General features: G+C 34.9%; 1 protein-coding gene across 1 annotated transcript in view; it reads left to right on the plus strand.

The window, feature by feature from the left end:
- The window catches only part of LRP1B (LDL receptor related protein 1B), a 1,749,164-nt gene that overhangs the window by 1,647,133 nt on the left and 75,202 nt on the right, over positions 1-26,829 (plus strand). Inside the window, exons 79-82 of the mRNA XM_064287257.1 lie at positions 2,063-2,179; positions 3,839-4,012; positions 6,532-6,657; positions 10,736-10,900. Coding sequence (XP_064143327.1) covers positions 2,063-2,179; positions 3,839-4,012; positions 6,532-6,657; positions 10,736-10,900 — 582 coding nt within the window. The remainder of the gene's footprint in view (positions 1-2,062; positions 2,180-3,838; positions 4,013-6,531; positions 6,658-10,735; positions 10,901-26,829) is intronic.

Here is a 26,829-nt window from a genome sequence, read left to right on the forward strand (position 1 = left end):
CTTCCTAAGATACCCTTTGTTTTAAAGATGTTTTTTGCAAGAAGAATTTGGCTGAATGCCAATAAAATTTACTAAATTAAAAATTTTAAAACATTATGTAAATAAACAGAAAGAACTTTTAAAAATCATTTTTGTAAGTAAAATAGTAGACTACTATTAATTGCATATATTATTTTAATTTATTGTTATTCACTGGTAGATACCAATGATGGTAATGAGGACAACCATTCAGAGCAAATTAATGATTAGAATGAAAAATTTAAGCACCACTAGAACCTAAAGTTTTTGGGGGTTTTTTAGAACCTAAAAAAAAAAAAAAAAAAAATACTATTCACTCTTCCCTACTATAATCATCAATCTTTACTAATTTAAAGTTCAGCATGCATACAGGTGTCTTAAAACACTGTGGGCCAACTTCAACAAGAACAACCAAAAGACCAAGCCTATTGTTGTCAAGTTGTTTCCCACTAACGGTGATCCCAAGGAGCCATGGTGATGCAGTGGTTAAACACTTGGCTGTTAACTGAAAGTGCAGCAACTCAATGGCACACAACAACAAAAATGACGGTGATCCCATATAGGTGAAAATGTCTTATGATTAAGCCAGTGAACCTTTTATATTTTACTTTTATATTTTAATCATGGGGGGATTAAGAATATTCCTAATTTACATTTAATTATTTTAAATAATGTAAGATAAGTGATATTAATAATGAATTCATTCTGTGTATACTATGGAATAAAGATAAAAATGGAAATGTAAAGGAAAAGTATGATAGAAAAAAATTATGTATCCATTGCCGTGGAGTGGATTCTGACTCATTGTGACAGAGTAGAACTGCCCTATAGGGTTTCCAAGTCTATAATCTTTACAGAAGCAGACTGCCACATATTTCTGCCATGGAGCACCTGATGGATTCAAATCTCCAACCTTTTAGTTAGCAGCTGAGTGCTTAATCAATGTGCCACTAGAGCTCCTTGATAGAAAAAATAGCCATAAAAAGAAAAGTATAAAGATGACACAGCTTTGCTTGCTGAAAGGAAAGAAGACTTGAAACACTTCTTGACGAAGATCAAAGACTTCAGTATGGATTACACCTCAACATAAAGAAAACAAAAATTCGTAGAACCAGACCAATAAACAACATCATGATAAACAGAGGGAATACTGAAGTTGTCAAAGGTTTCGTTTTACTTGTATCCACAATCAATGCTGCTGGAAGCAGCAGTCAAGAAATCAAATGAGATATTGTATCGGGCAAATCTGCTGCAAAGACCTCTTTAAAGTATTGAAAAGCAAAGATGTCACTTGGAGGACTAAGGTATGCCTGACTGAACCCATGATATTTTCAATCATCTCAGATGTGTGTGAAACCTGGACAATGAATAAAGAAGACAGAAGAAGAATTTACACCTTTGGATTATAGTGTTGGTGAAGAAGATTGGCTGTACCGTGGACTGCCAGAAGAACCAAGCCTGTCTTGGAAGAAATACAGCCAGAGTGCTCCTTGGAAGTGAGGCTGGCAAGGCTTCATCTCACACAGTTTGGGCATGTTACCAGGAAGGACCAGTCCCCAGAGGACATCATGCTTGGTAAGGTAGAAAGTCCGTGAAAAAGAGGAAGACCCAAGACAAGATGGACTGACACAGTGGCTGCAACAGGGGCTTCAAACATAGCAAAGTTTGTGAGGATGGTGCAAGACCAGGCAGTGTTTTTGTTCTGTTGTACATAGGGTTGCTGTGAGTCAGAACCAGCATGAGGGTACCTAACAACACAACAGTGTCTGGAAAGGAAAGGTAATTGATAAAGCTTTCTTCTATGCAAAATAAGATTTTTATTTTAGCTTTTCAAATAAAGTCTATGTCATCTAAACACGTGTGTTTGAGTTAACAGTTTTTTCAAGTTTTCTGATTGCTATGGTTCTTTGATGTAACTGGGAGTCACTTCTATGATGCTTGTAGAAAAATGCCCTCTATACATATGCATTAAGAAACAAAAATATAATTTTAAACTAATTTCAACTTGATTTTTATTATTTGTCCTTGTATGTTGATTTTGCAGGTCTGGCTGTGGACCAGTTTAGTGAACGCATCTACTGGGCTGACTTTGAGCTCTCTGTTATTGGCAGTGTTCTGTATGATGGCTCTGATTCAGTAGTCTCTGTCAGCAGCAAACAAGGTTTGTGAAATGTTGTTTTCAAATATTGTTGAGAGTATTAAATGATAACACATCAACATAAGTATGGAAACTTTATAAGTATAGACGCTTTTTGGATTTTCTGAGAATTCTCCTTTTAACTTGTAGCTCTTACTGTGGATTAAAATTTTCATTCTTACTTGAAAAACAAAAAGATCAGGGCAGAACTTCTTGCCTCTAGGACAAACATGGTCCATTGCTGCCCAGACTCCTAAAATAATTTTATTCTGTTGCTACTGTGGCTATTTCGTTCAGAGCAGACCACTTCAAGTAGTCAAGACTAATACCTGTGAAAACTAATTTAATTGCTAGTTGCAATGATAGCAAGCAGGAAATTAGTTGTACACAGAAAAAAATCACAGGAACAATTATTGTTATGGGTGATTATAGGGGCACTCTCACCATGCGAAAAGCAATGTGTACAATTGATAATTTGCCTGTACCTCTAGTAACCTCAGAATATAACTGTGTTCTTTTCTGCACCCTTTTTAGATCAGCCTGTGTCTGCTTCCTGTTTTTTTTTCTCTCTTACTTTCGCACACTACTTGCCCAACTCAGTTCTTTCTACTGAATCTAATTTCTTCTCCTGTTTGTCCCCCCTCCTTTCCTTATTCACAATGGATAACCCATAATATGCACTTAAAGTTTTCATGCTTATTTATTTAATGTAACTTTGTTTCTTGTTTTTTTCACTAAAGCAAGGAAGTTGAGAGAAAGTAATGAAATTGAACTTTCACTGTGCCTTTGCCTAAAGAGTGTTTTTTTGTATCAATGACCCTTTTTTTTTTTTTTTTTAAATGATAATAATTCCAAACTCCTGTAACTGATTACAACAAAGTCGAAGTGTTTTCGTTTAAGTGTACTTTGCGGTTTGTAGACAATTGTTAAAATATAATTTCATTTTATTTGTTATCCATTTTAATACCAAAACTTAGATGAATTAGTCTTTTTTAAATTTATTTCTTAAAATAATAGTCATAGAATGAGAAAAATTATGATCAGTATTATTTTTAGCCAAAATATTCACATGTATGATTGCCACTTGCCAGTCTAGTTTCTTTATCACATTTCAAAAACAGACAATAGTAATGTCATCTCTTTTAGGATTTATGATTACTTGATAAATCAGTCATGCAGTTAATAGGGTTTTATCATTAACTCAATCAAGAACACACACTGAGAATTTGTGAACTGCCTGTTCTTGTGCTGTGAATGTGGTTGGCTTTTGTTTGGGAACTGTATAGCACAGAAGATACCATATACCATATTTTATGCAAATAACATACTTAGAAAGTGCAAGTTTTTTGCATAAAAATGCAGTAATAAGTCCCCAGGAAATGCTTTGTGTTGATGAAGATGAGTAAAGTGATAATGTAAATTTTTTTTATGTTCTGAGAAAGATGTTTAGAGTCCCACATATTTCTACTGCAAATAAAGTAATTCAAACAACTTTATAAAAAAAAAAGAATTTTTTTTTTAGCTAATATTAAAAAATATTCGAATTCTGAATTTTTTTTTTTTCTAGAATAGCAGTAACAAGATTTTCTTTATGATCAAGGATTTTCTGTATGATTAGGTAATTTTATTAAGTCTAAGAATATTCATTGCAACTTTTATAATCCCTCCTTTTTAAAATTCTAGGCTTGTTACATCCACATAGGATCGATGTCTTTGAAGATTATATATATGGAGCAGGACCTAAAAATGGTGTATTTCGAGTACAAAAATTTGGCCATGGTTCGGTAGAGTACCTAGCTTTAGATGTTGATAAAACAAAAGGTGCTTTGATATCTCATCGCTATAAACAAGTAGACTGTAAGTACAATATTTTACAAGGTTGTATCTCTAGGTAAATTTTCACTATAACTTTCAAAAGAAAATATTATTAAAATATCTAAACTATATTAGCATCTTAACCCCAGTGGTTTAAGCTTCAATTGTAAAGTTACCAGACTTTGCAGTTTATCAAAGTCAAGGTTTAGATAATATAGAAGTTTTCATTTCTGCCATAACAGTTATGGAAATTTTCAACATTTTGCTGTTTATTAGAATTAGAATTGATATTTATATAAAGTCTCATCCTGTTTTTCCAAAATGCTTACGTCCTGTGAGTCTATAGTCAAAACAGGAAAGCCTCGAATTAAATCCTTTGCCATTACTGTTCTTGTTACTTATAACCAAGTATCTGTCACAGCATTGACATTTCATCCTTCAGCAAACCCAAAGAAGGCTTTCCCTAAGAGCTGTGTTTTCTCTGATTTTTTTTTTTTTTTAATTTTGGCTTTTTTACTTTATTGTTACTTGCCCTCATAGAAAGGAGTAGGTAAATAAGGTTATTTTCTTGAAAAATATATTTCAAACACTACCATCAAAAGACATTAAAGTGCAAAGTAAAAAAAAAAAAATAAAAAATGTGGTTGAAATTCTAACAATCTGTCTTTATGTGTGAGTTCACCTTTAAGAAAATTTTTAAGATTTATTCATAGTCATTCCTCATGGTAAAGAAGGAGCCTTGGTGGTGCAGTGGTTAAGTGGTCAGCTGCTAACTGAAAGGTCTGCAGTTTGAGCCCACCAGCTGCTCTGCAGAAGAAAGATGTGGCAGCCTGCTTCTGTAAAGATTTATAGCCTTGGAAACCCTGTAGGACAGTTCTACTCTCTAGTGTTCGATAAGTCAGAATCTACTCTATGGCAATGGATTTGGCTTTTGGTAAATAAAAAAGGATTTTGCCTCATTGATTCAATAATTTGGAAAAATAAGAGGTGATATATATCCAAGTCAGTTTTTAAAAAAGGTTAAAACAAAATATATGTTCCCTAAGTACTTTCCTAAATTCTATTCAAATGTTTGATGCCCTTTACCAATGATCTGACATAATGGTTTCAACTTGTTTATTTTTGGATTTCCTCTAGTCCTGTCCTAGTAAACTTCAATTTTGCATCAAGCTTGAATGATTTAACTTAAAATGTTTACCCTGGAAACAAATCAAATTGAATGTTTCTCAAGAACATCCCCTTTCTAACTCTCCGCCCTTCTTGCATACCAATGAAACTAATCCCTTTAAGCTTCCAAGGCACTTCTCCAGCATACTGGTTGGAATAATTTCAGCTTTTGAATCAGATAGAAGTCATCTTGTGAAAGGGTTTTTAATGGATTATTATATTCTCCTGATGTTACAAAAAAATTAATTTATTTATAATCCAATATGGATTTTTTTTTCTAGAAATACCCCAAAGTTTTTGAAATACCCAGAGTATTTGATTTTTTATCACTAACGGTTACTGAGAAACAATTAAATATTAGGACACTTCCTCTCATCCTCTACTTCTGCTTGATCAAATTAATATTCATAGTCAAATATAGCCACTTTGATTGAAAAAAATAAATAGATAAAATCCTACCCTGAGTATAATAGGTGTTTGAACAGTTATTCTTACAGGAAGAAAGCCACTTTCATAGACAGCAGTTCTACTACCTAGGTGCCATTTCTGTTTCATTCTGAGGAAAGAATCTCTATTTCTACCCAATGTACTTAAGGAGGGCCATCAGCACCTTTGACAGGAGAGGATGCTGATTGTATAGAAATTTAGACAACTATAAATGTGACACATATTTACACATGCACGTGAACTCTCATCTGATAGAAAGAAAATTGTGTTAAACATGAATTTTTATTTTTATTTATTATATTTTTGAACCAACAAATATATTTGGATTTTAAGCCAGCGGGGAATTATTTCTGTCTCTTAGAACACTGTCCTGAAAAAACCTAAGATGAGGGCTAGATTGCACAGGACCTCAGTTGGCTTTACTTTTGGTCAGAGCTCAGGCTGCACTATGGAAACTTTGACCAACTTTCTTGCCAAAAAGCTAGTAGTCACAAGGAAGAGTGACAAAGCACAGATATGAGCAATTTCTTTTCTGTTATTAAAAAAAAAAAAAAAAAAAACTGTTGCCATCAAGTTAATTCCAACTCATAGCTACCCTACAGGACAGGGTAGAACTGTCCCACAGGGTTTCCAGGAGCGCCTGGTGGATTCAAACCACTGGCCTTTTGGCTAACAGGATAGCTTTTAACCTCTACACCAGGGTTTCGTTTCTGTTATAGGAAGTATAAATTAAGGCAAGTTTACTACTGATGAGGCTTAGGGAATAATTTATCTCCACCTATAAAAGAGAACAATAACATTGAAATTGGGCACTCCCAGAAGAAATTTAATATGATTTCTTTTCAACATTGCTGGCTTATCATTTTGTCTTACTGAACTTTATGTTTTTGAAACCTATTGTAGCTATACTGATGCATTTTTTTTTTCTTTTGTTTTGTTTTGATCAGTGCCCAATCCATGCTTGGATTTAGCTTGTGAATTCCTCTGTTTGCTGAATCCTTCTGGGGCCACCTGCGTGTGCCCAGAAGGAAAATATTTGATTAATGGCACCTGCAATGATGACAGTCTGTTAGGTAGGTATATTTCATTGTTCTGGAAATAGTGAACTAATTCTGATGATAAATTTCTACAGCTATTGAAACTGAGCAAAATATATACACCATCACCAGTTTAGCTGTCTTGGTATCAATGACTCTTGAATGCTTGTGGAGATGATTCTTCTCTTGCAGTAGAAGACTTAATTCTTTCTGCATGTCTTCACAAAACAATGTCGAACACTCAACAAGCATTTAGTAATAGATTTAGGACTTTGATGTCACGCACAGAACCAGAAAATATTTTAATATAACTCTTCTAACAGAGAAGACAATGATATTTTGGAGGATGTCATTCTGCTATTGGTTTAAATCAAACAAAAAAATCCAGTTATTCATTTAACAAGTTTACATTGAATACCTGTGTTCCAAATGCTAATTTAGAAACTAAGGATATCACAGTAAGCAAAGCTGACAAATTTTCTTCACTCTTATGCATCACTCGTGGACTTTCAATTTTAGAAGCTAGGGATTGGAGCAAACAATAAAAAAAAATGCCATTTCAAATGTTGATAAGTGCTAAATAATAAGATATATTTTGAGGGTTTATGAGAAAATCATAATTCTAAGTATATTTCTCATTTAGTCCTTCAAAAAAGCAATGATATTATGCTGTAATCACCCCTACATTAATGGATAAGAAAACTAAAACATGGAGAGGCTAAATTAATTGTCTAAAGTTACTTATTTAGTAGTCATACTCCACAGTGAGTATACTCTTAACCATGGTGTCTACCTCTGTGCTTCCATATCACCTACAGCACCTATTTCTGGAGTCACTGGAAGGATGAGAAATGACATACATAAAGTGCCTAGCACAATGTAGACACATAGCACTCTAAAGTATATGTCATCACCAAGTAGATAAGAAAATGAAACAAGATTTTTTTTCTGTATGAATTCACAGAATTGTGTAGTTTTATGGTTGAAATGAAGTAGCTTGATTATCTAAATGCAAACTTATTTCAAGATATTAAACTATTTAGAGATTTCAGTTTTACAATTTCAACCCAACTTGAAAGACACAGTTCGAGAAAATTCCTCTTATAATTTACAAGAAAATCTTAAATTTAACTAATCAGTGTTAAAAAAAAAAAAAATCTCATTAGCTTCTGATATGGGCCTTAGTAATAGATAGCTTGGACCTCTTTAGTTAGGAACACAAACAAGTGAGTTTCAAAATTATTGATTGGTATAGGTAGAAGCCAATTAATTTTTCCTGACATTAACATTTGATATAGCCAAGTTTTTTAGCTCTTTATAATTGCTTGCCTTTCTCTAGCTGCTATTGTTAAATGATGAGCACGCTGAATAATTTTAATCTTCATGTAAGGCATTTGAAATTCAAATGTTACTCATTCTTGGGAAAAGTGTTCACCCACCCTTGCCTGTAGTTGATTATAATTGCTAGAGCTTGGCTACTGGGAGGTGATTTAGTTATTGACAAAAGCAACCTACTTTTTCATTACAGAACAATTACCATAGTTTTTGGAAGAATGTAACTCTCATTTCATCAGTCAGTGCTGTACTTTTAAATACTTGATGCCTAATGAGACACAGTATAGAAACACACATGCCCCAAATGAAGGGGTTCTGAATAGCTATGTGATTTATTTATATAGAACCTCTACAGGTTGAAATGAGTCCTCCCTTCATCATCTTAACTATGTTCAGAAAGCCTGAAGTACTTTTTTTTTTTTTTTTTTGGTCACATTCACACCCTCTTTTAGGACATTTCATGTTGAATGAGTTAGAAATGTTTTGTTAAATTTTAAATTATGCAAGCTTATTTCAATTCTAGATGTAACCTCTGTATTCAACTGTTTGCTAGAGATTTCCACTTGTGTTTGCAGAGATGCCTCCAATTTAACATGTCCGGGACTAAATCACCCCTCTAGTTCCTATTGCCCTTGGTCCCTCACTTTGTTGTCACCATCAGAAACTGAAGAACGACCTTCAGTTTTCTTTGTTCCTTTTACACAGCATCAATGTGAATTTTCCCTCTCAATTACCTTTAGAAAACATCTTCTGTAGCCTAGATAATTTAAACACAGTCCTACTAGTCTCTCTGCTTTCGTTGTATCCCCTGCCATTTATATTCTTCCTTAGATTTTATAGAATGCTTCAAAGACTCTACATCGCTTTTGGGGTAAAGTCCAAAATTCAAGGATCTTCTCTGACACTGACATTTCTTCACATTCAATCATCTCTCCCCATTTCCTTCCTTCACATTATCTAATTCAGGTTTAATCACAGCATTTCCTCAATGACCGCCTTATGACATTCTTGGATGTTAATCCACTTGAGCCGTACCATCAGTGTGCATTCTGAAGAAAAATGGTACTTGGTTATTTTATGTTAAAATAAGCGCCTGAATTGCCTGCTGAAATTAACAAGACTACCTTGAAGACTCAGCTTTCAGTTCTTCAACTTTTTACTAGTGTTTTGATATTGCCAGATATGGGCTAAAAATCAGATTCTAAATTTGTGTGAATGTATGTGTATATTGCATATGCATTTTGCTTAATATAGTGTTATAATTTTTCTTTCAATTTTTTTATTTCATTTAATATTCACAACAAATCTATGAGTTTAATTGTACATTTTTCATTAAGAACATTTTAAAGATGAGGTTTTGAGGCTCAGATAGGTTAATTTGTATGCCTAATGAGAAACAGAACCAGGATCTACACACAGGTCTCATTACGCCAACTGTTGTTTTCTTTATACTATATATACTGCTTTATGAAAAAGTCCTTCATATTACAAATACAAATTTTAATAATGACAACCTGAAGACTAGTTACATGGCAAAATATTGGAAACATTGCTTTGCAATGAGTCAAGTATAAGAATTATATGGCACTGTTGACAGGAGCCTAGATGTTGCAGTGGTTAAAATTCTCAGCTGCTAAGTGAAAGCTGGTTGGCAGTTTGAACCCACCAGCCACTCCACAGGATAAAGATGTGGCAGCTTGCTTCCATAAAGATTTACAGCTTTGGAAACCCTATGGGACAGTTCTACTCTGTCACATAGGGTCACTATGGGTCCGAATTGATTGGATGCCAGTGGTTTGGTTCTGTGTGGTTGACAGATAGAAATAATAAATGAATCACTGCATCATTTGAAGTCACTGAGTCTTATTTGGATATCCTTGTGATCATTACAATGATGTGTTCAAGCCTCTGTCATGTATAGACCAATGTACCATGTATATGCAATATAGGCTAGTTAATTTTACCTAACTTCACTGTACAATATAGGTACAGTTTAGGCAGAAGGTATATTCCTTTCTGTCCTGCTCTAAGTAAAGCAGAATTTCTAATGGAGCAAGGCCATGTCAACACACCCAGCAAAATAAGCTGAAAAAATGGTTCCAAACCAATCTTTTTCATAAAGCAAGTCTCGTGAAGTTGTTAAAAATGATTTTGCTACCTCAAGGAATAACCATCCTTTCTTATTCTCAGACAAAATGTCATTGAGCAGAACAAATGTTACATATGGAAATGTTTCTGACACTGTTCTATCACCATCTTGTACCAAGTCTAAATGATTTTTAGTTTGGGAGGTTTATCTATTGTTAAAAAGGACTGGCATTGAAGATTACCTCCTTGATTTTCCTTTGCTATAAATACAACTTATATGATAGATCTTATTTCAGTTTCATTTAATATCAACTCCTCCTAAAAATAGGCCATGTTTGCCCATATGATAAAGACAATTTCATGGTTCATATATGTTTTAGTTTCAGAAAGTGTCAATCAGTTTTCTTGTTCTCACCACATTTAACATTTAGCGGTTTAACACATACAAGAAATGGCTAATAATGCTTTTTAGTCTAAAGAAGGAAATAAGTTAATTTAATATTTGTATTCACCATTTGAAAACTGGAATCTATCTCTTTGAGACAGTATTTAAAAAGAGTATAATAATTAAGGGTAAGTAATTTAGGGGTTAAAAAAATTAAAGTTCTTCCATTTAAATATTTGTTTATTTGAGTTATTCTTATTCAACCATCCGTTGAAGAACAATTTGTCCATTTCTTTTCATAACCAGATGATTCATGCAAATTAACTTGTGAAAATGGAGGAAGATGTATTTTAAATGAGAAGGGTGATTTGAGGTGTCACTGTTGGCCTAGTTACTCTGGAGAAAGATGTGAAGTCAACCACTGTAGCAACTACTGTCAAAATGGAGGAACTTGCATACCATCCACTTTGGGTAAATATTTGAGAGTCATTGTATATTCAAATCATATGTGGTTTTCCTTTTATGTGAAAAATACAAGAAAATACTTAATATTGCAAATATAACTCCTGATAACAAGAAAATAAAGAACATGCTAATACAAACTAAATTTAAGAGTTAATTCAACATGACCAAGGACATTTGCTGTAAATTCAGTATATCAAAGTTAAAGTCGTGAAATTTAAACAAGAGTGACAATCATCACCATGTATTCATTGAGCACGCACCGTGTGACGGGGCTGAATGCTTATAGGCATGCCAAGCCTGGCTCAGAGTGATTAAATAGAACTAGTTTTCCAAACGTAATACGTTGACTTCAAATTCTGTGTTCTTTGTTGCACTAATAGTTTTTCAAATTCTAAAAATCAACTGTTATTGAAAAGTAGGTTAATTTTATATGTGAATAAACTCTAGATGTACATCTGATAGCACCTCATTCCCATCTGAAATTTTAACTACTCTGTTGGAATTACAATGTGATACATAATGCGCTTTGAAGATATCTGGTTACTACATGTTAGGATATACTTGAAATTTTTATTAATTTCTGCAATAGCCACTTTCCCAAAACATGTTCTCTACCACACATAAGTGAATATTGAAATATATTTTCCTACTGACTTCTAAGAAAGTTAAAATATGTTCCCACGGGGGTGGCGGGGGGGGGGGGGAGGAAACCTGAAAGCATAATAAAAATCTAATTTGCAAATTCCAATATTCAGTGCCAGGGACATTATGCAGCTGTTAGAGTGCAATCTATGTGCATTTAATTCTACTACAATAAATGCAAATTTAGTTAGTCAAATGGAAAATCAATCCATATCATCTTTGTATTCCCTACATGGTTAACTTCTGTCTTACTGGGAGTTCTCACTGTTTCTATTGCTTATGCTATTTTTTGAAGTATTTAGCATAATGCGAACCAAAAAGCCACATGAAGACACTTTCTCAATGAAATTCAGAAAAAGCAAACTGTTCCCGATTTGCATACTAATAGTAAAATCAATACTGTTTTGTTAAGTTTGATAGTTTTATGTCTATAAATATTTTTGGCTTATAATTAATCGATAATTAAGGTATTCTAAGTAGTTAATAGCACTCTGGAAAAGTATTTAGAAGGTTGATTGAAATAGAAAAGGCACTAGGAGTCTTTCTGCATATTTTTATTCTGCTCCAGAAGGCGTTAGTCAATCCACTGAAGTATATTGTATCACTAAAGGAGAAATTGTAGCCTGACTCCTTTACTGAATATGCAAATGAGAATTCATGTTGGATGAATTCATATTCATCATGCTAAATGGATATGGCCTGTGATTGTATTTTAGTAACACAAATAATATTTCTTTTGTGAAAGAAACTTTTCTTAGGCCAAATGAGTTGTCTAGAGTTTTAATTATTTCATTTTTAATTATTTAATTTTCTCATTAAGATAATGAAAATTATCACTAAGATAATGAAAATTATTGGATTATAGCCAGGTGATTCACTTTTGTTTAATTTTAGAAAGATTTAGGCCAACTAAACAGTTTGACAAAGGAGCCCTGGTGGCACAGTTGTTAAAGCACTTGACTGCTAACCGAAAGCTGTTCTAACCCATCAGCCTCTCCATGGGAGAAAGATGTGGCAAGTCTGCTTCCTTGAAGACTCATAGCCTGGGAAGCCTTATGGGGCAGTTCTACTCTGTCGTAATAGTGTTGCTATGAGTCAGAATAGACTTGATAGCAATGGGTTTAATTTGAGTAAGCAGTTCGTCATTCCAAACTATGGCTATCTATTCAACCTACAATGGATCCACAGAGACAAATCATTATAAAACATTGAATTTGCTGTCCTGTTAATGGATTCTGAATTGTACGTACATACAGCATAAATTTTAATATTTTGTTCAAATCATTTCTCCAGACCTTGCTGCATTCCTAAAATCTATATCAACTTTTGTCTATGAATCAAAATTATTAGGTCTTGCTTTACACAGATAATATGTTAGGGAAAAATTATATTCCAGGTTTGTAATATAAATGCATCCTCATATGAATTCAACCTGAGAAATGACCATGTATTATCTTATTGAATCTAATAATTAACAATAGTACGATATTCAATTAGGTCATTAAGAAAGCATTTTTCACTTTTAAAAATGTGGTTTTATATGATCATTTTTTGGAATTACAAACTGCTGAACCTCATTATCTCCACACAAATGTTAATTTGTTAAACAAATCCCACTGGGCAATTCATGGATTTATTCATTGTTGGTTTACTTACAGTTAAGCCTTTTAGCAAATCCCTACGTGGACATTATATAACTAGGGTTTGGGGCAGCTTTAATTAAAATTTATAAGTTTATGACAGTTGCATAGAACTATAATAATTGAACAAAGGAAATGTCACCAGTTAATTAAAAACACACATCTGAAAGGTATAATTAAAATTTTGCCTGTAGGAATGAGTTTTGCTCTCATTTCTTCAACTTCCTTTTTTTTTTAAAGTAATGAGCAATAAAAACATATATATGAGCTATAATTCATATAGGAAGGTACTACAAAGTGAAATATTTTGACGTATTTATTATACTAACAAGAGTCCATGTAGTTCATTTATATGACCTGCTCATAGGAGGATATACTTAAGGTAAAATTTTCTTGGACAAGCCAATGTAAAGTCAGAGTATAGCAAAATGTTTTTCTGTCATTCTATTATAGAAAATAGAGAACAGTGTATGAAAGACTTTTTTTTTTTTTTTAATACATCAGGGATATTATTAAGAAAAAAGTACAAGACATGTATGCAATTAACAACTACATTTGCAATTCATCTCTAAAGTATTGAGTATTTATTATCTATGAAATGTTTACACTGTTTGGTGTTTTCCTTAGACTTCTAGGCCCGTTCTTTAGAGTTTTTAATATTCATGTCAAAATGAATTAGTATTTTTTACACAGTTGATTTGAAAGAAACAAGGAAGAGAGCTGGTAAATTTAGGATGAGTTTAATGTATTTACCCAAATAATTTTATTCTTAAAAGTTTGGTATTATATAGAAGGAAAGACATTTAGGAAGTTTGAAACGATATAAGGCAGAACTGGCTTGGTAAAGAATTGTCAGTGTGATTTTGAATGGTAGGCATTACATTTGTATTGAATTATTTAAATGAATGCAACAGGAAGGAGAATTTTCTTATTGTAGCTCTCTCTGTCAATAAGTTGACAGTTATAATCAGAAATTAAAATAATAATTAATATTATTGGCAGGATCCTAACAGTTAATGTATATTGGATGCTATTAAGTGTCAGACACTGTTCTCTGTTCTTGAACCGTCAAAACAAATCTATGAGGGAATGAAAGTAAGATTCTCTCTAAAACTCTGTTACTGCCTTCATGCATCACAGTTACTGATTCATTCAGGGAATATGGGGAGCACAATACTAAACTATTCAGCCTCCTGAGAGAGCAGAAAACTTGGTAGAAGCTCTCTAGGTTAATGACAGAAGGCTCGAGTTGGCTATCTTGCATTTGCAGAAAAGACAAAAATGTTTCAGTCTCATTTCCACAATGCCTGCTAAAAATGAACTTTCCAGAAGTATAAATAGATCGTGACCTATAATTTGAAACCTGTCAGAATATATCAAGTGGTACCTGTTGAGGGAGCTAGATAAAGCCCATAGCTCTTCCTTCTCTTTGTCAGGCTTTACTGAACAGTCCTCTGTAATCTTTGTGATAGTTACGACAGCCCGACAGCTACAGCCAACTTGCTAAAATTATGTATAAATTGGCGTTCACTTTTAGTCCTGGAAAACATTGTATTAAGTGGAAAAACAAAATGTCAAATCCCTTTATCAAATAGACTTGCAGTTGTTTAAAGCATTCCGAAGTTTTATTACTTGAATCAAAGTCAGAAGTGAAGACAGATTTCACAAAAGAGAGTAGTCTTGAAGGCAAGAGGTCAGGAGATAGTCTTCCTGATTGCAATCTCGTAACTAACTGAACAGTGCTGTAGTAATCTGTCTCTCGGTTTATTTATTTATTTATTTTTCTGTATAAAGGGATAAGAATGTGGCTTCATCCAAATAGAAAAGATGTTGTTAGTAAAGACTTTTTGATGATATTTCCACAGAAAAACACTAAATAGTAAACATTTCTAAATATGCTTTAGAGTTGAAATGTCAATTAAATACTATTAAAGACTCAAAGTGTTTATCAGACAATTAGACTTACAAGGCTAATTATATATAAGACATCTTAACCACGGACAAAAATTTAGAGCATCAGACTGACTTGACCAGTACCAAACTCGACAGTACGAATTCAAATAATAGTATGCTTAGCAAGAGAGCATACTAATGGTGTTCAGTAGCAGGTATTGACCTCTCAAAAATAACAAGCATAGTCACTGCCTCATGGGAGGTTCAGATGAAATTACTTTTGCTAACGTGCCTTCATGGCAACCAACCAAACATTTTTCAACATTGTGAATATATAGGAAAAAAATCATAAATTCTTTGTCCAACAGAGAACAGCAGACTATTTTGCCAATTTAAATCAAATAATACTGATTAAATCATACCAATGAACTGTAATTTTATGATCAGTATAAAAATGTTTTACTAAATAAATCTAGCTTTTAAAGACGCGTATCAGTAGGACAGCAAAATATTGAAAAATGCCAACATAAGACAACTTTATATTATTCAAATGAATATATATTTCTTTTGAGAAAATGGGGGTTGACAATGATTCATATGTTACTTGACAAAAAAAGTACTTAGTAGAACCCAGCCAAATTATACTCTAAAATTATGGGCAAGTAGGCAGTGATTGCTTTACTGGATATAATTATAACAATTTGGGAATTTTATAAACAAACATAACTGTTATTATTTTTATAGCTACTGCTATTTTTGAATTATTAATAAACACCAAAAACCCTGGGATATTCCTTAGGTATGTGTCTTAGTTAGTCTAATGCTGATTTAATAAAAATACCACAAGTGTGTGGCTTTAAAGACCAAAATTTATTTTGTCACAATTTAGGAGGCTCAAAGTCCAAATTCAAGGCACCGGCTCCAGGGGAAGGCTCTTTCTCTGTTGGCTCTGGGAAAAAATATTTGTCTCTTTCAGCTTCTGTTCCTCAGGTCCTTGGAGATCTCCAGGTGCCATCAATCTTCTATCCTTTGTGCTAGTCTCTGTGTCTAATCCATCAGCTCTTTTTAAAATCTCAAAAGTGATTAGGCTTAAGACATACCCTGCATCTGTATAACCTCATTAACACACAAAGAAAATCCTATTTCCAAATGGGATCACAAGTATAGGGGTTAAAATTCCAACACATATTTTGGGGGAACACGATTCAGCCTATCACAATATACTATCGTATTTAATTCTTATTACTCTATGTGTTTCTATTGTGGCATTTTTCAGATATGACCTAAAGGGCTTGTGTAATAAGACTAAAATCTGAGGACCTAGATTATTCCAAACTCAATGCTCTTAGACATCACCGATTATCATTGAAAACTAGCAGTATCATACTATCTGTCTCTATCAAAGAAAGAGCTATGCCATAAAGGTGATGTTTTTTTTATAGCTAAATATTTCCATTTATTTACAACTGGACTGCAATGAAATCATATAAATTTAATATTAATTTACCAGAGACAAATGATCAATTTATGTAGTTACTTATCCTAATAAGAGAAATAAAAGATTCTGTTATTATATATTTTAAAATATATTATTTTGAAGTAATATATATGGGTTCACTATGGGCATGTTATGACCAAAGGATTTAAAAAAAAAAAATGCATCGGAATTCCATATGGAGTTCCTTAGCAAAGAAGGCATGGGAACCCAGTAAAGTTAAATAATCACATGTATTCGTGATTGTCTAATAATAATAATAATGCTAGAAATTATGGAGTGATTGCTATGTGGCAGGTGTTGTGGCACATGTTTTACCCTTAGGCACTGCTACCACTTTTTACAGAAACAGAAATCGAAAGGAAATGTAGATATCCAAAGCCATACAATTCATATATATCAAACAAGATTTCATAATCAGGTATACCTGACAACGAGAAAAAAAACAAAATTAACCACCGCACCGAACTTACTAAGTTCCTATTAAATATTAAATTGATGTGTTTCAACAAATGGGTGCAACACTGGAAGGACTCACTCATCTATGCCAAGAAATTTGGAAAATAGCTACCTAGTTAACTGACTGGAAGAGATCCATATACATGCCCATTCCAAAGAAAGGTGATCCAACACACAAGTAAAATTTTGCTGAAGATAATTCAGAAATGATTATAGCAGTGCATCAACAAGTAACTGCCAGAAATTCAAGCTGTAATCAAAAGAGGACATGGAAAGAGGAATATCATTGGTAATGTTAGCTCGATCTTGGCTGAAGGCAGAGAAAACCAGAAAGATGTTTACATGTGTTTTATTGACTCTGCAAAGGCATTTGACTGTGTGGATTATAAAAAAAAATATTGATAACATTGCAAAGAATGTAAATTTCAGAACACTTAATTGTGCTCATGCGGAACCTGTACATAGACCAAGAGGTAGGTGTTCAAACAGAACAAAACAGAGCAAAGGAATACCGTGTGATTTAAAGTCAGGAAAGCTGTGCATCAGGGTTGTATCCTTTCACCATACTTATTCAATCTGTATGCTGAGCAAAGAGTCTGAGAAACTGGACTGTATGAAGAAGAACTCAGGATTAGTTTGGGGAAGACACTTCAAAAACCTGTGTTTATGCAGATGACACAAATTTGCTTGCTAAAAGTGAAGACTTGAAGCATTTACTAAAGAAGATCAAAGACTACTAGTATGGATTATATCTTCACATAAAGAAAAAAAAAAATTCCTCACAACTGGACCAATAAGCAGCATTATGATAAATGGAGAAAATATTGAAGTTACTGAGTATTTTATTTTACATGTATCCACAATCAACCCACATGGAAGCAGCAGTCAAGAAATCAAACGACGTATCACACTAGGCAAATCTGCTACAAAAGACCTCTTTAAAATGTTGAAAAGCAAAGAAGTCATTTTGAGGATTAAGGTGTGCCTGAGCCAAGCCATAGCATTTTCAATTGCCTCATATGCATTTGAAAGCTGGGCAATGAATAAGGAAGACCAAAGAAGAATTGATGCCTTTAAATTACGATGTTGGTGAAGAATATTGAATATACATGGACTTTCAGGAGAATGAACAAATTGTCATGGAAGAAGTACAGCCAGAATACTCCTTAGAAACAAGGATGGTGAGACTTAAACTCACGTACTTTGGACATGTTATGAGGAGGAACCAGTCCCTGAAGAAGGACATCATGGTCAGCAAAAGAGAAAGATCCTCAGTGAGATGGATTAACAGTGTGGCTGTAATAATGGGCTCAAACACAGCAATGATTGTGAGGATGGTACAGGACCAGGCAGTGTTTTGTTCTGTTCTACGTGTGGTCGCTATGAGTTGGAACTGACTCAATAGCGTCTAACAATAGCAAAAACATTTAATATCAATTATGAAGTGTTTTAGTCAGCAATTTTTATTGAGGCTATGATTTTGGTATGTAAGCATGTAAGAGAAGTGAAATTTAAAGAACTGGGTGGTGCAGGGGTTAAGCATTTGACCACTAACCAAAAGGTCAGCAGTTTGAATCCACCAGCTGCTCCTTGAAAACCCTACGAAGCAGTTTGACTCTGTCCTAAAAAATAGGGTCAGTATGAGCCAGAATCAACTTGACAGCAACAAGTTTTGATTTTTTTTTTAATGAAATGCAAAGACATTTCCATTTTTTAATTATTTCTGTTTTTATTGTGCTTTAGGTGAAAGTTTACAGAGCAAATTATTTTCTCATTTAATAATTAATACACATATTGTTTTGTGACAGTGGTTGCCAATCCCATGATGTGTCAACACTCTCCCCTTCTCGACTTTGGATTCCCCACTTCCAATTGTCCAGCTTTCCTGACTGTCCCTGCCTTCTTGTCTTTGCTTTTGGGCTAGTGTGCCCAGTTAGTCTTGGATACATGTTTGAAATGCATGTTATTGTTTGTTTTATAGGCCTGTCTAATCTTTGGCTGAAGGGTGAACTTCAGGAATGACTTCAGTACTGAAGTCTGTGCTAAACCCATAGCAGCCACTGAGGCTGAGCTTTATGAAAAGTTTCAATCTTGCAGTGGGAAAAGTTGATGGACTTAGTGAATTGCCAGAGATATCTACAAGGAGACATAGAAAAAGGACATTTTTTTTTTTTATGATCACTTCCATCTTTAATTATGTCAATGCACATTTCTTAATAATGTTTATTATTGATTATACATAATTAGTGATTTTTGTTGTATCTTCACCATGTTTAATATTTGCTGTTATTGGCTATCAGTTAAATTACAACAGCTTAACTTTGTGTAATGAAAATTTGCTGTAAACATTTTAGAAGATAATATGTACCCAGGTTCCATTTATCTATGAAGAGAAGTAGTATAAATGAATGAAATTAGACACCATTTATCATATACATATGTCTAGCAAGGCAGTCTGCTAATGTACAGTGTCGAACCTGCTATGAAGTAGACCTTAAAACCGGGGAAACTTACAGTCTAGTGAAAACATAAGGTACGCCAGTATCTAAGTTATCTAAAGCTGCTATAACAGAAGTGCCACAAATGGGTGACTTTAAGAAACAGAAATTTATTTTCTCACAGTTTAGGAGGCTAAAAGTCCAAATTCAGGGTGCTAGCTCTAGAGGAAGTTTTTCTTTCTCTGTTGGCTCTGGAGGAATGTCCTTGCTTATTTGGGTTCCTGTGCAATCTTCATGTGACTTGGCATCTCTCATCCCCTGTTTCTGCTTCTAGCTTGTATTTATTTTCTTTTACATCTCAAAAGAGATTGACCCAAGATATAACTCTACACCAATCCTGCCTCGTTAACATAACAAAGACAGCCCATTCCCAAATGGGATTATAACCAGAGGCATAGATGTTAGGATTTAAAACACATATTTTGGGAGGGAATCAATTAAACCCATAGCAGCCCCTGAGGATAAGTTGTATGAAAAGTTTCAGTTTGAGGTTGGGAGAAGTTGATGGAGTTATTGAGTTGCCAGAGATATTTAAAAGGAGACATAGAATAAGGAGTGAAAAATGCAGGTCTGAAGTTTAGGAATGAGAATAAATCCAGAGTCAGAAGGCTGGGACACAGGAATTCAGGTAGAAAGATAATTATTGAATCCAAAAAATTGAAAATATCACTGAAAAGGAGTTCGGAAGAGCATCTTTTGGGAGCAAGAAAGAGAAAAAGTAAAGGCAACATTAGAAGAACTGTTAGAACAAACATAGAAAAATGAACAATGTCAGGGTCTTAGAAGCCAAGTGGATATAGAGTTTCAAAGTGCAGTAAACATTATAAAATTATGGACATTATTTGATGAGAATGGTGATTAAGGAGAAATCAGCAGATTTAGTTATAAGGAGATTAGTGGTAAGCTTTAAAAGTCACATAAGGGGGAGGCGAGGCCAAGATGGCTGACTAGGTAGAAGCTACCTCGGATCCCTCTTGCAACAAAGACTCGGAAAAACAAGTGAATTGATCACATACATGACAATCTACAAACCCTGACCATCAAACACAGATCTAAAGAGTTGGCCTGAGTGACAGAGACTGAGAATGAGCAACCACAGGGAAGCAAGGACTGTTTTCGGAGCCTGGAGCCAGCATCCTAGTCAGAAAACCTTGGTGCTGGGCTTTGGACTGGGCACAGAGGAGCTGAACGCAGCATCCTGAGATGGCGCAAACACGGGATGCAGCCCTAGCCCCCAGAAGTGACCTAGGGGGAAGACCAGCCAGTGCACGCAGGCAGGGCAGTGACGCGGCTCACAGAAGGAGAAGTCACTGGGAGGCAGCAACTGGTTTTGGAGCTGGGAGTGCAGCGTCCCAGCCGGGGAACATTGGCCGTGGGCTTTGAACTGGGAGAGGAGGAACTGACCACGGCTTCTGAGACAGCACAAGCACAGGACGCGGACCTGACCCTCAGGAGCAATCTCGACCCAGCCAACACATACAGGCTACACACCCCTCGGGAATCTCAGATAAAATAGTCATCACCAAGCAAGATAAGTAACTTTGTCCATATTCCTGGGTGCTACTCTCTCCTATCTATCTGATCCCTCCCCTCCCCTTCCCAGGTGGCGTCATAAACATTGGAATTCCCTGAGCCAGAGAGTGAAGTGCTCTGCGTTTTTTTGTTTTTTTTTTTTTTTTTTTGGTCTTTTCCTAACCCATTCTCCTGGCCTGAGAGAAGCAGCTACAAAAAACCCAGGGACCAAAAATCCTTCCCTGACTTCCTGAAATTGGACTAAAAATACAGAACCAGCTCCAGCCAAGCATATGAGATCCACAGTCTTGGGCTTTCATCCCTACAGGGAACAAGGTGGCTATTATAATGCAAAGGTATTCTGATAGGGATCTGACTGTAATCGTTTTAGCGGATTACTGGAAAGAAAAGTTTCCCAGGTCTGATATCTCTGCTTATTAAACAGAGCCCTCACTGACCCACAACGGGGAACTGAGGGCTGAAGCTCCCCCCAGACCACCTAGCCTCCTGCCTTAGGGGTCTGAGGATGGTGACACGTACCAATCTGTAGAGGTACATGCATTTGGTGCCTAAGGTACAGCTGCAGAGCCCACCCACCAAAGTGCTTTAGGAATAGAGACACACCTACCTCACTGGCACTTGGGGGAAGCCCGTCAGCATCCCGCCTCCCCTGGAGTGTGACCCTCTGCTGCTACTAGAATCTGGTGCACACAACTATCACCACCACTCCTCTAGGTGGATAGGTGACAGTCTGCACCACACACTTGATGACCCAAAATCAGATTCTACTCAAGAATAGTGAATGGACTCTTAGGCTTATATATCTGGTAAGAGCCCAAACCAGCTGGTAATAGGACATAAGTGATTCAAGGGCTACAACAATCAAGACAGCACAACCTAGTAGCCCATCTATGTATATTGAAAGAAAACAAAACAAGATAAGACTCAGTGAGCAAATATAAAATAAATCATTATAATATCTTATAGATGGCTCAGAGACAGCAGTTGATATCAAACCACATAAACAAGAAGACCGTGATTGCTTCCACAACTCCCCAAACTAAAGAATCAAAATCTTTCCCAAATGAAGATACAATCCTGGAATTGCCAGATGCAGAATATAAAAAACTAATTTACAGAATGCTTCAAGACATCAGGGATGACCTCAGAAATGAAATAAGGCAATCTACAGAAAAAGCCAAGGAACACACTGATAAAGTAGTGGAAGAAATCAAAAAGATTCTTCAAAAACAGTGGAAAAATTAATAAGCTGCAAGAATCCATAGAGAGACAGCATTCAGAAATCCAAAAGATTAACAATAAAATTACAGAATTAGACAACTCAATAGGAAGTCAGAGGAGCAGAATCAAGCAATTGGAATGCAGAGTGGGGGAGCTGGAGGATAAGGGCATTGACAACAATATAGCTGAAAAAAATCAGATAAAAGAATTAAAAAAAATGAAGAAACCCTAAGAATCATGTGGGACTCTATCAAGAAGAATAACTTGCGTGTGATTGTAGTTCCGGAACAGGGAGGGATAACAGAAAATACAGAGAGAATAGTTGAAGATCTATTGGCAGAAAACTTCCCTGACATCATGAAAGACGAAAGGATATCTATCCAAGATGCTCATCGAACCCCCTATACGATTGATCCAAAAAGAAAATCACCAAGACATATTATCATCTAACTTGCCAAAACCAGAGATAAAGAGAAAATTTTAAAAGCAGCCAGGGATAAAAGAAAGGCCTCCTACAAAGGAGAATCAATAAGAATAAGTTCAGACTACTCAGCAGAAACCATGCAGTCAAGAAGGCAATGGGATGAGATAGATAGAGCACTGAAGGAGAAAAACTGCCAGCCAACGATCATATATCCAGCAAAACTCTCTGTCAAAAATGAAGGTGAAATTAAAACATTTACAGATAAACACAAGCTTAGAGAATTCTGGAAAAACAAACCAAAACTACAAGAAATACTAAAGGAAATTGGTCAGAAAACCAATAATATCAGATACCAGCACAACACAAGATCACAGAACAGAACATCCTGATATCAACTCAAATAGGGAAATCACAAAAACAAATTAAGATTAATTTTAAAAAGAAAAAAAAAAACACTAAAAACAGGGAATCATTGATGTCAATATGTAAAAGATCACAATAATCAAAAAGAGGGACTAAATACAGGAGGCATAGAACTGCCATATGGAGAGGGAAACAAAGCGATATAGGACAATACAAGTTAGGTTTTTACTTAGAAAAATAGGGGTAAATATTAAGGTAACCACAAAGAGGTATGATAGCTCCATAATTCAAAATAAAAACCAGGAAAAGCATAACGACTCAGCAAACATAAATTCAACTACTATGAAAACGAGGAACACACAATTTACAAAGAAAAACATCTCAGCACAAAATAGTAAGTGGAAAAATGAAATTGTCAACAACACACACAAAAATGCATCAAAATGACAGCACTAAACACATACTTATCTATAATTACGCTGAATGTAAATGGACTAAATGCACCAATAAAGAGACAGAGAGTCTCAGACTGGATAAAGAAACACAATCCGTCTATATGCTGCCTACGAGAGGCACACCTTAGACTTAGAGACACAAACAAACTAAAACTCAAAGGATGGAAAAAAATATATCAAGCAAACAACAAGCAAAAAAAGAGCAGGAGTAGCAATATTAATTTCTGACAAAATAGACTTTAAAGTTAAATCCACCACAAAGGATAAAGAGGGACACTACATAATGATTAAAGGGAGAATTGACCAGGAAGATATAACCATATTAAATATTTATGCACCCAATGAGAGGTCTGCAAGGTACATAAAACACACTTTAACAGAACTGAAAAGTGAGATAGACATCTCCACAATTATAGTAGAATACTTCAACACACCACTTTCGGAGAAAGACACGACTTCCACTAAGAAGCTCAATAGAGACACGGAAGACCTAATTGCTACAATCAACCAACTTGACCTCATAGACTTATACAGAACACTCCACCCAACAGCTGCAAAGTATACATTTTTTCTAGCGCACATGGAACATTCTCTAGAATAGATCACATATTAGGTCATAAAACAAACCTTTGCAGAATCCAAAACATCGAAAGATTACAAAGCATCTTCTCAGACCACAAGGCCATAAAAGTGGAAATCAATAACAGAAGAATTAGGGAAAAGAACTCAAATACTTGGAAACTGAACAATACCCTCCTGAAAAAAGACTGGGTTATAGAAGACATGAAGGAGGGAATAAAGAAATTCATAGAATGCAATGAGAATGAAAACACTTTCTATCAAAACCTCTGGGACACAGCAAAAGCAGTGCTCAGAGGTCAATTTATATCAATAAATGCACACATACAAAAAGAAGAAAGAGCCCAGATCAGAGGACTGTCCCTACAACTTGAACAAATAGAAAGCGAGCAACAAAAGAATCCATCAGGCACCAGAAGAAAACAAATAATAAAAATTAGAGCTGAACTAAATGAATCAGAGAGCAGAAAAACAATTGAAAGAATTAACAAAGCCAAAAGCTGGTTCTTTGAAAAAAGTAACAAAATTGATAAACCATTGGCCAGGCTGACTAAAGAAATACAGGAAAGGAAACAAATAACCTGAGTAAGAAATGAGATGGGCCATATCACAACAGACCCAACTGAAATTAAAAGAATCATATCAGATTATTAGAAAAAATTGTACTCTAACAAATCAATACCATTCACAGTAGCCCCCAAGAAGATAAAATACTTAGAAATAAATCTTACCAAAGATGTAAAAGACCTATACAAAGAAAACTACAAAGTACTAGTGCAAGAAACTAAAAAGGACCTACATAAGTGGAAAAACATACCTTGCCCATGGATAGGAATACTTAACATAATAAAAATGTCTATTCTACCAAAAGCCATCTATACATACAATGCACTTCCAATTCAAATTCCAACGACATTTCTTAATGTGATGGAGAATCAAATCACCAACTTCATATGGAAGGGAAAGAAGCCTTGGATAAGTAAAGCATTACTGAAAAAGAAGAAGAAAGTGGGAGGCCTCGCCCTACCTGATTTTAGAACATATTATACAGCCACAGTAGTCAAAACAGCCTGGTACTGGTACAACAACAGGCACATAGACCAATGGAACAGAATTGAGAGGCCAGATATAAATCCATCCACATATGAGCAGCTGATATTTGACAAAGGCCCAGTGTCAGTTAATTGGGGAAAAGATAGTCTTTTTAACAAATGGTGCTGGCATAACTGGATATCCATTTGCAAAAAAATGAAACAGGACCCATACCTCACACCATGCACAAAAACTAACTCCAAGTGGATCAAAGACCTAAACATAAAGACTAAAACAATAAAGATCATGGAAGAAAAAGTAGGGACAACGTTAGGAGCCCTAATACAAGGCATAAACAGAATACAAAACATTACCAAAAATGACAAAGAGAAACCAGATAACCGGGAGCTCCTAAAAATCAAACACCTATGCTCATCTAAAGACTTCATCAAAAGAGTAAAAAGACCACCTACAGATTGGGAAAAAATTTTCAGCTATGACATCTCCGGCCAGCGCCTGATCTCTAAAATCTATATGATTCTGTTAAAACTCAACCACAAAAAGACAAACAACCCAACCAAAAAGTGGGCAAAGGATATGAACACGCACTTCACTAAAGAAGATATTCAGGCGGCTAACAGATACATGAGAAAATGTTCTCAATCATTAGCCATTAGAGAAATGCAAATTAAAACTACGATGAGATTCCATCTCACTCCAACAAGGCTGGCATTAATCCGAAAAACACAAAATAAATGTTGGAGAGGGTGCGGAGAGATTGGAACTCTTATACACTGCTGGTGGGAATGTAAAAGCTTGCAAGGAGCTATTTAAGTTATAACTATTGGTCTCTACTCGTCAGGAGCAAAAGAGAAAGAAGGAAACCAAAGTCTCAGATAATAAACTAGTATCTAGGGCTAACAGTCTACACGAGCCACAGCCTCATCTACCCAGGGAGCAGAAGAACTATTTGGCGCCCAGCTACTACTACGACCATTCTGATAAGGGCCACAATAGATGGACCCTGACAGAATGGGAGAAAAATGTGGAACAGAGCTCAAAGTCTTAAGTCCAGACTTACTGGACAAGTTGAGACTAGAGGACTTACAGATATTCTGTGTGCCAATCTGTCATTTCATTAACAGGAGACCTCAGGGGATAGTTTTGGTTCAGGGTTTAAAGAGTATCTCAGGGTGATAGGCAAAGATGAGAAGAGAAGAGGACAGGGAAACTAGAGTACTAGAAATGGAACATCCAGAGCACAATTAAAGAGAATGTTGACACATTGTGGAAAATATAACTAATGTCACTGAACAATTTGTGTGGCAGTTGTCAAATGGGAACCTAATTTACCATGTAAACTTTCACCAAAAACACAATAAAATATTATTAAAATATGTGTATATATTAAAAGTACATAAATACACAGTAAAGAGAATACTGCATATTAACTTATCAGTTCTTAAACCTTTCTTACCATCACGGAATCAGAATTGGTTTTTAGGAGCAATACATGCATATTGCAGAATCTGCCCCTCTTTTGAGAGCACAAAAAGAAGTAATAGATTAAAACACATTATTCTATGTACTTAAAAAAAAACCTATAAACACAGTGTAGGATTATAATGTGACTTTATGATTAGTTGACTTTGTCATATATAGGTAGAACTGGAAACAGTAAGTGTAAATTTCTTTTGAAGA

Source organism: Loxodonta africana, chromosome 6, assembly GCF_030014295.1.
Source record: "Loxodonta africana isolate mLoxAfr1 chromosome 6, mLoxAfr1.hap2, whole genome shotgun sequence".
In the NCBI taxonomy this organism is placed as follows: Eukaryota; Metazoa; Chordata; class Mammalia; order Proboscidea; family Elephantidae; genus Loxodonta; species Loxodonta africana.